The sequence below is a fragment of the Erythrolamprus reginae genome, chromosome 8 (assembly GCF_031021105.1).
Source record: "Erythrolamprus reginae isolate rEryReg1 chromosome 8, rEryReg1.hap1, whole genome shotgun sequence".
Classification (NCBI taxonomy): Eukaryota; Metazoa; Chordata; class Lepidosauria; order Squamata; family Dipsadidae; genus Erythrolamprus; species Erythrolamprus reginae.
The window spans coordinates 51,951,697-51,965,206 of NC_091957.1; the positions used below are offsets into that span (position 1 = coordinate 51,951,697).

The window sequence follows — 13,510 nt, forward strand, 5'->3', positions numbered from 1 at the left end:
TGAACCGCTGACCTTTAGATCTACAGTCAGCTTCAGTGGCCTGCAGTACAGCACTCTACCTGCTGCGCCACCCCGGCTCTTTCTTTCTCTTTTAGGTTTTCAAGACTTCTTTCAGCCCATTTGTTCCAGAAAAAAATGGGCTGAAAAAAGCCTGAAAAAAAGCTCCCAAAACAAAGCACGCAGAGGCCAAAAAATGGCCAGCATGTGAGCAGGGCTTTGGCAATATTCCCTCTACAAGACACACTCACATTTTCATCCCCTTTTGACACAAAAAAATTTGTGTGTCTTACAATCCGAAAAATATGATCAACCTCAATTACAGTGTTCCCTCGATTTGCGCAGGGGATGCGTTCCGAGACCGCCCGCGGAAGTCGAATTTCCGCGAAGTAGAGATGCGGAAGTGAATACACCATTTTTGGCTATGGACAGTATCACAAGCCTTCCCTTAACACTTTAAACCCCTAAATTACCATTTCCCATTCCCTTAACAACCATTTACTCACCATTATTACTGGTACTCACCATTGAATAAGACACTTAGTGATCCTGATATTTATAAACATAATTATTTATTAACAATAATTAATTTTTTTGTTATTTATTTGCAAAAATTATTAGTTTGGCGATGACATATGATGTCATCGGGTGGGAAAAACCGTGGTATAGGAAAAAAACCTGTGAAGTATTATTTAATTAATTTTTTTAAAAAAACCGTGGTATAGGCTATTGGCGGAGTTCGAACCCGCGAAAATCGAGGGAACACTGTATACGATCAGATAACCCACCCCAGCATACAACTGCAACATTGTACAAAGAAACTCCTTAAGAGTGTTGTGGAGGTTTTTTTTACAACTCCATTTTAAGAACTAGCAATACAGTGATACCTCGTCTTACAAACGCCTCGTCATACAAACTTTTCGAGATACAAACCCGGGGTTTAAGATTTTTTTGCCTCTTCTTACAAACTATTTTCACCTTACAAACCCACCACCACCTCTGGGCTGCCCCACCTCCGGACTTCCGTTGCCAGCGAAGGACCCGTTTTTGCGCTGCTGGGATTTCCCTGAGGCTTCCCTCCATGGGAAACCCCACCTCTGGGCTTCCGTGTTTTTGTGATGCTGCAGGGGAATCCCAGCAGCGCAAAAACGGGTGCTTCGCTGGCAATGGAAGTCCAGAGGTGTGGTTTCCCAGCGAGGGGCGCCTCAGTGAAATCACAGCATTACAAAAAAACAGAGGTCCGGAGGTAGGGTTTCAAGGACTTCGGTGTTTTTGTGATGCTGCGATTTCACTGATGCTCCCTTCGCTGAGGAACACCTCCTCCTTACTTCCGTTGCCAGCGAAGCGCTCATTTTTGCGATGCTGGGATTCCCCTGCAGCATCGCAAAAACACAGAAGTTCGGAGGTGGAGTTTCCCATGGAGGGGAGCCTCAGGGTAATCCCAGCAGCGCAAAAATGGGCAATTTGGCTGGCAAAAGGGGTGAATTTTGGGCTTGCACGCATTAATCACTTTTCCATTGATTCCTATGGGAAACATTGTTTCGTCTTACAAACTTTTCACCCTAAGAACCTCGTCCCGGAACCAATTAGGTTTGTAAGACAAGGTATCACTGTATTGCCTAGCGATGGGAGGGTTAGAAAAATATTTCCTTCCTTAGTGGCATTTATTAAGAAATGTGACAGCCTTTTCAATGCCTTGTCTTATGGATTGAATTTGAGGTTCTCGGAGCTCTGTAAGCCTGCTTTCTTACAGATGTTTCATTACCCAGTTATGTAATGTCAGTACTACATCTGATTTGAAGAACTGATAAAGTTACTAAGTTGGGTAACGAAACATTGGCAAGCAAACAACCCAGCTCTGAGAGCAGCAAAAACCCAAAGCTACAACAAGTATTCTCTTCTAACAGACTGTCTCAGCTGTCAGCACCTTGTAATATTTTTTAATGCTAACATTAATAACTCACTGAAATTCTTCCTTAACGTCATCCAAGATTGCATAATTGAAGCATTGGCAAATCCCGAGAAGGAGAGGATGAAGCACGACGACACTACAATCTCTAGTTGGCTTCAGAGTAAGTATTGGTCTTGTGTACGTTTTTGCCCAGCTAAAATGACTGGAGGCAGCTGGTGTTTACTGGATTTATTTCTTTTTTTTGTTTTAATCATCTTTATTAAGAAAAATACACAAATACCATAAAACAAAGACAAAAACAACAGAACGCAACTTATACAGACATAGATATCATCATTCATAATTACAGTTGTATATCAAGTCTTAAACACTCAACAATTGACACATTTGCCAACCTACCTGGCGTCTTCGGGAACCTCTCGCAAGGTCTTCGTCACGGCTGATTGGATCTCTTCTATGCATGAAAAACAGGTTCCTTTCAGGGCTGGGAACAAAAAGAAGTCAGCTGGGGCGAAGTCAGGACTATAGGGGGGGGTAGGGCAGTGTTGGCACCTGGTGTTTGGCCAGGAACTCGTGGATTCGTAGTGCGTTGTGGCCAAGCATATTTCCAGGGCGCGTACCGGTCACGGCAGAGTCACTGGAAAAAAATGTGTAGAGGCCCAAGGACAATACTTTGAAGAATTTTAAGTGCTTGTGCAAATCTGTTCAATAAATTACTTAAAAATAATAATAATTGCATTACTTTTGGAACACACCTTGTATTTGGGAATCACATAACATGGGTAGCAAAAGTATTAATTTCTGGCTTGTTAAGCTCAGGTAGTTACTGGTCTATTTCTTTCCACCTGTTTTCTTCAGGCTTAGCAAGTTTTTGTGGTGCTGTTTTTCGAAAATACCCAATAGAACTTGCCGGACTCCTCCAGTATGTGGCAAATCAACTCAAGGCCGGCAAAAGGTGAGTGGAATAGAGAAGAATTTCATTGTCATTTTCAACGTACACACATCGGCATAGGTTAAAATGAAATTCCGTAGCATACAGCTCTCAAAGGATCTCCACCTCTGTAACTCTCATTGTGTTCACAGCCATCCTGTTAAACATAGCACTGCATATTTATTTGTTATTTATTTATTTATTAGATTTGTATGCCGCCCCTCTCCGTAGACTCGGGGCGGCTCACACCATACAATAAAACAATTCACAACAAATCTAATAAATTTAAAAAATTTTAAAAACCCATTACAGTAGTCCCTCGCTATACCGCGCTTCACCTACTGCGGCTTCACTTCATCGCGGGTTTTCAAGAAATATTAATGAGAAAAATCATTCGCGGATCTTCGCTGGTTCACGGGTTTCTGAGGAAGTCGATCGGCAGATTGTTTTTCAAAAAATATATACCCAAAATTGTAAATACTGTATTTAAATACTGTATCTAAAATAAATACTGTGTGGGAAGGGTTTATAAACACTTAAAACAATGAAAACTTACCAAACAATTACAATATAAATACTTAAATAAGTACTATCAGTCGATAAAGGGAAGTGTTTTTAATAGGAAAGTGAACACAAGAACAAGGGGACACAATCTGAAGTTAGTTGGGGGAAAGATCAAAAGCAACATGAGAAAATATTACTTTACTGAAAGAGTAGTAGATGCTTGGAACAAACTTCCAGCAGACATGGTTGGTAAATCCACAGTAACTGAATTTAAACATGCCTGGGATAAACATATATCCATCCTAAGATAAAAATACAGGAAATAGTATAAGGGCAGACTAGATGGACCATGAGGTCTTTTTCTGCCGTCAATCGTCTTATGTTTCTATGTTTCTTCATGGTGCTTTACATCGCGCTAAGCAGTTTACAGAGTTGGCCTATTACCCCTCCAACAATCGGGGTCCTCATTTTACCGACCTCGGAAGGAAGGAAGGCTGAGTCAATCTTGAGCTGATCATGATTGAACGTCTGACAATGGGCAGAATTAGCCTGCAATGCTGCATTCGAATTACTGCACCATTGCAGCTTAGATGGATGGATGGATGATAGAAAGACAGACACACGAAATTTCAGAAAGTATTATGGGAGGTGTATTATGGGTCCTGATATGATCAGGGTAATATACACTGGACTGTAAAATCAGGTTTTGTCTCCATGCAATCCATTTCTTAGTTTTGCTTTATTTTTCGTTTTCCCCCCTTCTGTAGTTTTGATCTTCTCATTTTGAAAGAAGTAGTACAAAAAATGGCCGGAATTGAAATTACCGAAGAAATGACCATGGAACAGCTGGAAGCCATGACTGGCGGGGAGCAACTGAAGGCAGAGGTTTGTGTTGCTTGTTGAAGGGAAAGGAAAATAAGGGTGATTTTATGAGATATAGTAGGAAGCAACAAATTCCTGAAACCTATTATAAATTTGTTCTTTGTGTTTTAAGTTGCAGTCATTGGCGGGGCAGGTGGGTTTCTTATAGATTTTATGTACATTGAGAGCTTATGAAGACAAATTCCTTGTGATTCTATTCTATTCTGTTATTATGTTATAATAATATGGTACATTACATTATTTCTTCAATATTTATTCTGTTCCATTCTATTCTATTCCACTCCACTCTACTTCTATTCTATTCTGTTCTATTCTATTTTATTCTATTATTATGTTATAATTATATGCATTACATTACATTGCATTATTTCTTCAATATTTATTCTGTTCCGTTCTATTCTATTCCACTCCACTCTACTTCTATTCTATTCTGTTCTATTCTATTTTATTCTATTATTATGTTATAATTATATGCATTACATTACATTGCATTATTTCTTCAATATTTATTCTGTTCCATTCTATTCTATTCCACTCCACTCTACTTCTATTCTATTCTGTTCTATTCTATTTTATTCTATTATTATGTTATAATTATATGCATTACATTACATTGCATTATTTCTTCAATATTTATTCTGTTCCGTTCCACTCTACTTCACTTCTCTTCTCTTCTATTCTATTCTAACATTATTATATTATATATTTTATATTATATTACATTACATTGCAATATTACAACATTGTAATACAATTTCATTACAATTTTTTAAAAAAAATTAGATTTGTATGCCGCCCCTCTCCAAAGACTCGGTGCGGCTCACAACAATAATAAAAACAATATTATAGTAGAACAAATCTAATATTTAAAAAAAACTAAAAAACCCTATCATATTTAAAAAACCAAACAACACATTCATACAAACATAAACAAAGTATAAAAGAGCCTGGGGGAAAGGTGTCTCAACTCCCCCATGCCTGGCGGTATAAGTGAGTCTTGAGTAGTTTATGAAAGACAGGGAGGGTGGGGGCAGTTCTAATCTCCAGGGGGAGTTGATTCCAGAGGGCCGGGGCCACCACAGAGAAGGCTCTTCCCCTGGGGCCCGCCAAACGACATTGTTTAGTCGACGGGACCCAGAGGAGGCCAACTCTGTGGGACCTTATCGGTCGCTGGGATTTGTGCGGTACCAGGCGGTTCCGGAGGTATTCTGGTCCAATGCCATGTAGGGCTTTAAAGGTCATAACCAACACTTTGAATTGTGACCGGAAACTGATCGGCAGCCAATGCAAGCCACGGAGTGTTGTAGAAATATTACAGTATAATGTAATGTTATGTTATATCTTTATTCCCATATATATTCTATTTCTTAACCTTTTAAAATTGTTGTTATTCCTTTGCTCAGGGAGGTTATTTCGGTCAGATCAGGAACACGAAGAAATCTTCTCAGAGATTAAAAGATGCCCTTCTGGACCACGATCTGGCCCTCCCGCTCTGCCTTCTCATGGCTCAGCAGCGCAACGGCGTCATCTTTCAAGAAGGAGGGGAGAAACACTTGAAGCTGGTGGGGAAACTCTACGATCAGGCAAGCCAAAGAGACTCGTGTGTTGTTGTTTTTTTAATGACCTTAAATTTTTGGGAAAATGCTCCTATTACCGTATTTTTGGTGTATAAGACTCACCGGTGTATAAAAACACATCTAGATTTTAGAGGAGGAAAACAAGGAAAAAAGTATTCTGAACCAAATGGTGTAGTATTTATATTGTTTAATAAAACGTCAGTGTAGCAGAATACAGTGATACCTCGTCTTACAAACGCCTCGTCATACAAACTTTTCGAGATACAAACCCGGGGTTTAAGATTTTTTTGCCTCTTCTTACAAACTATTTTCACCTTACAAACCCACCACCGCTGCGGAGATGCCCCACCTCCGGGTTTCCGTTGCCTGCAAAGCATACGTTTTTGCACTGCTGGGATTCCCTTGAGGCTCCCCTCCATGGGAAACCCCACCTCTGGACTTCCGTGTTTTTGCGATGCTGCAGGGAAATCCCAGCAGGGGAATCTAGCAGCGCAAAAATGGGTGCTTCACTGGCAAAGGAAGTCCGGAGGTGGGGTTTCCCAGTGAGGGGAGCCTCTGAAATTGCAGCATCGCAAAAACACAGAGGTCCGGAGGTGGGGTTTCGAGGACTTTGGTGTTTTTGCGATGCTGCGATTTCACTGATGCTCCCTTCGCTGAAAACCCCACCTCCAGACTTCCGTTGCCAGCAAAGTGCTCATTTTTGCGATGCTGGGATTCTCCTGCTGGGATTCTCCTGCTGGGATTCTCCTGCAGCATCGCAAAAACACAGAAGTCCAGAGGTAGGGTTTCCCATGGAGGGGAGCCTCATGGGAATCCCAGCAGCGCAAAACCAGGCGCTTCGGCTGGCAAAAGGGGTGAATTTTGGGCTTGCACGCATTCATCGCTTTTCCATTGATTCTTATGGGAAACATTGTTTCGTCTTACAAACTTTTCACCTTAAGAACCTCATCCCGGAACCAATTAAGTTTGTAAGGTATCACTGTACTTTTTAAAACCATGTATACTTTTTACAAACTTCAAACTTGACAGTTTCAACGCTTGTGGACTTCAACTCCCAGAATTCCTCCTTCAGCCATGCTAGCTCAGGAATGGGAGTTGAAGTCCACAAGCCTTAAATTGGCAGGTTTGAAGACCCTTACACTTATAATCCCTAACTCAGGGGTCTTCAAACTTGACAACTTCAGGACTTGTGGACTTCAACTTCCAGAATTCCTCCTTCGGCCATGCTAGCTCAGAAAGGGGAGTTGAAGTCCACAAGCCTTTTTTGCACCTTTTCCAGTTCTATTATATCCTTGAGGTGCATTGACCAGAACTGTACACAGTTTCAAAAAAAGATAACTTTTTAAATCTTTCCCAAACAATCAGTCACATGGTCCAATCAAGGTGCCATTCGGTTGCTAGGTGACTTCCTTCCGCCTCCCTCTGACCACCAGTGGGAATGTCCTTGGTTCCCAAGAGAACGTATTTTGCTTTGGCTACAAAACCCCAACTATCTCTATTTCCACTCTTCCCTAACCCCCAGCTCCAGTGTGGCAGCACTGAAGCCTCAAAGATGACCTCAGCTTCAGGGTTGACAATACCTTTTTGGTTTTTTTCTCTTTCAGTGCCACGATACTTTGGTACAATTTGGTGGATTTCTGGCGTCTAATTTAAGCACGGAGGACTATATTAAGCGGGTGCCTTCTATCGACGTCCTCTGCAACGAATTTCACACTCCTCATGATGCTGCTTTCTTCCTTTCAAGGCCTATGTACGCGCATCACATTTCGGTGAGTATACATCCCCCATACACAAGAGTGCTTTTCTTGATGTTCCTCAAAGTGACAAATGACATCATCCATGGTCTTCAGCAAAACGTTTCCAATCTTGTCAACTTTTAAGACTTAAGTGTTCCAATATCTCCGGGGTTGCCACAAAGAAAAGGGAGTCAGGCTATTTTCCAAAACACCTGAAGGCCGAGCAAGAAGCAACTTGGAACTAAGGAGAAACTTCGTAACAATGAGAACAATTAACCAGTGGAATGCCTTGCCACCAGAAGTTGTGAATGCTCCAACACTGGAGGTTTTCAAGATGTTGGATAACCATTTGTCTGAAGTGGTGTAGGATTTCCTGCCTAAGTAGGGGGTTGGACTAGAAGACTCCAAGTTCCCTGCCAATTCTGCTATTCTATTCTATTTTATATTACAGTGGTACCTCGTGATACGAACCCCTCGTGATACGAACCCAGGGCTCGGAAATGTTTTGCCTCTGCTTACGAACTTTTTTCGGCTTACGAACCCACCGCAGATCGCAAAATGGCACTCCGCTGGGTGCCGCCGCCCGGCTGTCACCTTTTAAAACAGCCGGGGGGCTTCTCGGCGTTCACCCGTACCCGAACTTCGTGACATCAAAGCTCCGCCCATGGAATTCCCTATTGGGATTCCCCACCTCCTTTCCAGCCTCCAGATTGGCCAAAAATGCCGCCGCCGATCGCAAAAACGGTGCTCCGCCGAGCGGCAGTGCCCGGCTATAACCTTCTGAAACAGCCGGGCGCTTTTCGGCGGCCTCCCGAACCCGAACCTCCAGGTTCGGTGTTCAGGAGAACGCCGAGAAGCCCCCCGGCTGTTTCAGAAGGTGACAGCCGGGCGGCGGCGCTTGGCGGCCTCCGGAACCCGAACCCGAAAAGTTTGGGTTCGGGAGAACACCGAGAAACCCCCCCCCCCGCTGTTTTAAAAGGTGACAGCTGGGCGGCGGCGCCCAGCGGAGCGCCATTTTGCGATTTTTTTTTTCTTTTTGCATGCATTAATCGCTTTTACATTGTTTCCTATGGGAAACAATGGTTCGTCTTACAAACTTTTCGCCTTACGAACCTACTTCCGGAACCAGTTAGGTTCGTAAGACGAGGTATTACTGTATACTGTTCTATTCTTCTGTTCTCTCTTCTATTCTAAATAGAGTATAAAACATTTCTCCCTTTTCTGCAACTTTACATGGAAGGCAGCGAATACCAAGTATCAGTTGCATTTTAGGAGTAGACATAAGATACTCCTGAAAGTGGCAAAACCCATCTGACATCACACACAGCAAGTGTGTCCAATCCTGGCAACATCTCAGGGATTCCCACAAAGAAGAGGGAGTCAGGCTATTCCCCAAAGCCAACTGAAATGTGCCATAGATTTGGCATCGCGGTGCTAGTGTTTTCTTTTTCTCTTATTTCCTTTACCAGTCGAAATACGACGAGCTGAAGAAAGCAGAGAAGGGGAACAAGCAGCAGCAGAAAGTCCACAAATACATCACGTCCTGCGAGCTGGTGATGGCCCCCGTTCACGATGCGGTGATCTCCTTGCACCTTCCAAAGGTGTGGGATGACATCAGCCCCCAGTTCTACGCCACTTTCTGGTCCCTGACCATGTACGACTTGGCGGTGCCCCGGGGTAGCTACGAACGGGAAGTCAATAAGCTCAAAATCCAGATGAAAGCCATCGACGAGAATCAAGACATGGTGCGTATTGAACTTCCAGTCGGAACGCTTGTTTTCTTTCCTTGGAAACGTTTTGCTTCGAGAAGCTTCTTCCAATCTGGGGAGGAACTGAAAAGGTTTCGCTTCTCAACTAAGAAGCTTCTTCAGTTCTGAAGAAGAACTGAAAATATTTTGCTTTTCAACCAAGAAGCTTCTTCAGTTCTGAAGAAGAACTGAAAATGTTTCACTTCTCAACCAAAAATCTTCTTCAGTTCTGAAGAAGAACTGAAATTGTTTCGCTTCTCAGCCAAAAATCTTCTTCATTTCTGAAGAACTGAAAATGTTTCGCTTCTTGGCCAAGAAGCTTCTTCAGTTCTAAAGAACTGACAATATTTTGCTTTTCAACCAAAAATCTTCTTCAGTTCTGAAGAACTGAAGTTGTTTCGCTTCTCAACCAAGAAGCTTCTTCAGTTCTGAAGAAGAACTGAAAATGTTTCGCTTCTCAACCAAGAAGCTTCTTCAGTTCTGAAGGGGAACAGAATGGAAGACAAGCAAAACGTTTTCAATGGGAAACCCCCCCAAGAAATTCTAGTAGCCTTTTGGGGGGTGGGAAAACCAACTTCGAGAGATGTCGTTCAGTTGGCCAGCAAGGACCACGTTGTGAATGCTGTGCGTGTTATTTCTCCCCAACCCCCAGCCTCCAAATAAAAAGAAGAAAGAAAAAGAACGTTGTACAGCCCTTCAAGATAAACTTCTAGAAGAAGAAAAGAAGCAGTTGGATCACGTGGAAAGGGTGTTGCAGAGGCTGAAGCTTGAAAAGGACAATTGGCTCCTTGCGAGTAAGTTGCACAGTCCTCTCCTCAGTGGGTTTTTTTCCCCCTCAACCTTGACCGCTGTAAAATATCTGGACGTCAACTCTCGTAATTGCCCAGCCAGAACTTGCTCTGGAATCCGTGGAGTTGAAATCCAAACATCTTAAAAACCCATGGCACCTTCTTTCACATGTGGTGATGCCCTAAAACAAAAAAAATCTAGAGTAAAATTCATAAATGGCTACAGGATAATAACTCATACTTTTCTGGTACAAGCTCAACTTTTCCCAGTCAGATAACTCAGCACAATAAGATATCACAGATCATTTTATTACAGCCATTCTCACAATAAGTTATGATGCGATTCTTCTGCAGTATAATCTTTCCCATTGTGCAGGTAAAAAGAGGTTGAATTGACCCTAGGTGTAGCATCTACATGCTGGCAGGCTTAGTGAGTGAAGACAAAGATCCTCTGGAATGTTCTCTCCAGTTACCCCTCATCCCGAGTCAGAGCCAATAGGAATACACAAATGTGGTCACGTGCAAAACTACATTACCCAGAGTGCAATTTCACTACATTTCCCCTAATGCAATATCTTAAAGAAACATGCCTAAATACGGTCCAACTATCTCTGTCTCTGGGGACAGCACACATACAACAATAGAATTCACCCCGGAGCTTTTCTTATTGGGAATCTTCAAAAATAGATTACAGTAAAGGCATAAAATTATTTAATACTACATATTACTACCGCAGCTAGGATAACATTTACACAATTTTGGAAAAATACAGAACACCCCCCCCCCCTCAGAAAATGTAATAATTAACAAAATTTACGAATGTGCCGAAATGCACATGCCGAAATTCACCATAGAATTTGTTCTGCCTGACTGGGCTCAGGCAATGCGTAACAGTCCAAGGAAAAGAAATCAAACACACACGTGCTCTTCTAATCAGCAAACTTGTATTAAACAAACAAAAAAGGGTTACTCAAAACAGTCCTTAGTGTCCAAAAACAATGATAGTGCAAGGCTTACTTCAGCCGCATACAAAAACACAGGAAAAAGCAAACAAAGAGAACCTGGAATGAGCAAAGACGTTTCAGGAGTCCTTTTGAATCTTTGGAGCAAACAGCAAGTCCCAGAGGTTTCACCTCCCACTTGTCTGAAAAAGCTGGGTTGAAAACTCCAAAGGCACGGAACAGAAACTTCAGAGCAGGAACCACAAAATAACACAGATAAACAGCCACAGTTTGCCTTGTGCCTCTGTTCCCTTTTATACCTTTAGCCCTCATTAAGGGAACCACACCCAGCCCTCAGGATAAGAACCACACCCAAGCCAGGTGCTACTCTGATGACTTGTAATAATCCTTCAATTGATCCCTCCTTTGCATCGCTCTTCTGCTACGCATGTCTATGAATTGTTCTGCAGAGGAATCCAAGGACGAAAGACTGAGGGACTGCATGCCAAATCCCCTGGGCTGTCTGCTGAGTCCTGCGAACCAGTGGCCTCATCTTCCTGGCTGTCTGCCACATCTTCCTGGCTGTCAGCCAGGCTTTCGCACTCACTTTGTGCCGCATCTCTCCCATCTGTGGGAGCCACGGCTGGCCCAGGCCCAAACACAACAGAATTAAGGGGTCAAAAAGATTCAGAGTATTATGAGACGTGGGAAAGATGGTACCAATGGATCGAACTTAGAAATAAAAAATAGGATTACAGATAACCCTTATAATTAGTAGAAATATAAGTGTAAATAGAATGTATAAATATTTGGAATTAGGAAAAAAATGAGTAAAAGTGCTGTGATTGTAATTAGATAAGAAATGCAATTATGTACCAATGCAGAATTACTAAAAATATTATTGTATTATTGTTTTTAAAGAAAAGAATTGAAAACCAATATTTATTTATTTTTTAAAAACACGACCCAGGCCAAGAAACACCGTCCTAGACTCACAGGCGTAGCAGTAACCATTTTCTCCCTCTTTTTTATTTTTTAAGAGTCGACGAAAAATGAGACCATAACCAAGTTTCTGCAGCTGTGTATATTTCCTCGCTGTATCTTTTCTGCCATCGATGCTGTTTACTGTGCTCGCTTTGTAGAACTGGTGCATCAACAGAAAACACCCAATTTTTCCACGTTGCTTTGTTATGACAGAGTAAGTCATTCTTAAGTTTGTTCTCCTATTCCCTAAGAATCATTGAAACACCCTTCCTGCCATGGGGCAAAAGCCACTATATTTTATGTGAGTGTCTGTCCATCCATCCATCTATCTACCTACCTTCCTACCTATCGACCCACTCAACCACCCACCCATTCACCTACCTACCTACAGTATTTACCTACCTACCTATCCATCTCCCTACCCACCTATCTACAGTATCTGTCTGTCTGTCTGTCTACCTACCTACCTATCTCTCTATCTATCTACCTACCTACCTACCTACCTACAGTATCTATCTACAGTATCTACCTATCATCTATCTATTTATCCATCATCTATGTATCTATCATATCTATCCATCTATCCATCTACCTATCTTCCTACCTATCGACCCACTCAACCACCCACCCATTCACCTACCTACTACAGTATTTACCTACATACCTATCCATCTCCCTACCCACCTATCTACAGTATGTATCTGTCTGTCTGTCTCTGTCTACATACCTACCTACCTACCTATCTCTATCTTATCTATCTATCTAATCTATCTATCTATCTATCTATCTATCTATCTATCTATCTATCTATCATCTATCTATTTATCCATCATCTATGTATCTATCATATCTATCCATCCATCATCTAATTTTGTCCCTGATAGACCCTGGATGGCATATAAATCCGATAAATAAATATTTTTTTCTGGACGATTTTTTTTAAAATTATTTTTATTTACTCTAGACAGCAAAAGATTAGTAGCAAAATTAGCATATTAGTAATGAAAGAAGCCGTGGATCACAAACTTATACAATGGGTTACATACCTGGTTGCTAGATTTTTGCCTCTTTCTTCTCCTCCTACCATACTTTCATTTTAACAAAATAAATTCCTACAAAGTCACAGAGTAATAATCCCAGATTTCTCTTCAACATTTGTTTTAAATGAACAAAAAGAAAAGAAAGAAATCCACTGAAATGTTAGGAATGTTAAAACCCATGTCTTTTAGCATAACGTGTGGGGTTTTTTTTAATTTCATGCACGAATTTCTTTTAGGTGTTCTCTGATATCATCTACACAGTAGCCAGCTGCACCGAAAATGAAGCCAGCCGATATGGACGATTTCTGTGCTGCATGTTAGATACCGTAACCCAGTGGCACAGCGACAAAAGCGTATATGAAAAGGTGCGTTCTAAATTCATGAATACATGATTGTGTTTTAAGGAAAGGAGAAACCCCCGGGTCCTCATTTTACCCACCTCGTAAGGATGGAAGCCTGAGTCAACCTTG

The 13,510-nt window shown here is 41.8% G+C and overlaps 1 protein-coding gene across 5 annotated transcripts in view; it reads left to right on the forward strand.

Annotated features, from left to right (window-relative positions):
• THOC2 (THO complex subunit 2) overlaps positions 1–13,510 on the forward strand; it is an 83,168-nt gene that overhangs the window by 43,394 nt on the left and 26,264 nt on the right. For all 5 annotated transcript variants that reach the window (XR_011559768.1, XM_070759883.1, XM_070759884.1 and 2 more), the window contains 9 exons: positions 1,989–2,069; positions 2,768–2,864; positions 4,112–4,229; positions 5,630–5,809; positions 7,408–7,572; positions 9,009–9,284; positions 9,940–10,081; positions 12,057–12,214; positions 13,277–13,405. Coding sequence is in view for 4 of the 5 variants with exons in the window: in XM_070759883.1 (XP_070615984.1) it covers positions 1,989–2,069; positions 2,768–2,864; positions 4,112–4,229; positions 5,630–5,809; positions 7,408–7,572; positions 9,009–9,284; positions 9,940–10,081; positions 12,057–12,214; positions 13,277–13,405 (1,346 nt within the window). In the remaining variant the exon portion in view is untranslated. The remainder of the gene's footprint in view (positions 1–1,988; positions 2,070–2,767; positions 2,865–4,111; positions 4,230–5,629; positions 5,810–7,407; positions 7,573–9,008; positions 9,285–9,939; positions 10,082–12,056; positions 12,215–13,276; positions 13,406–13,510) is intronic.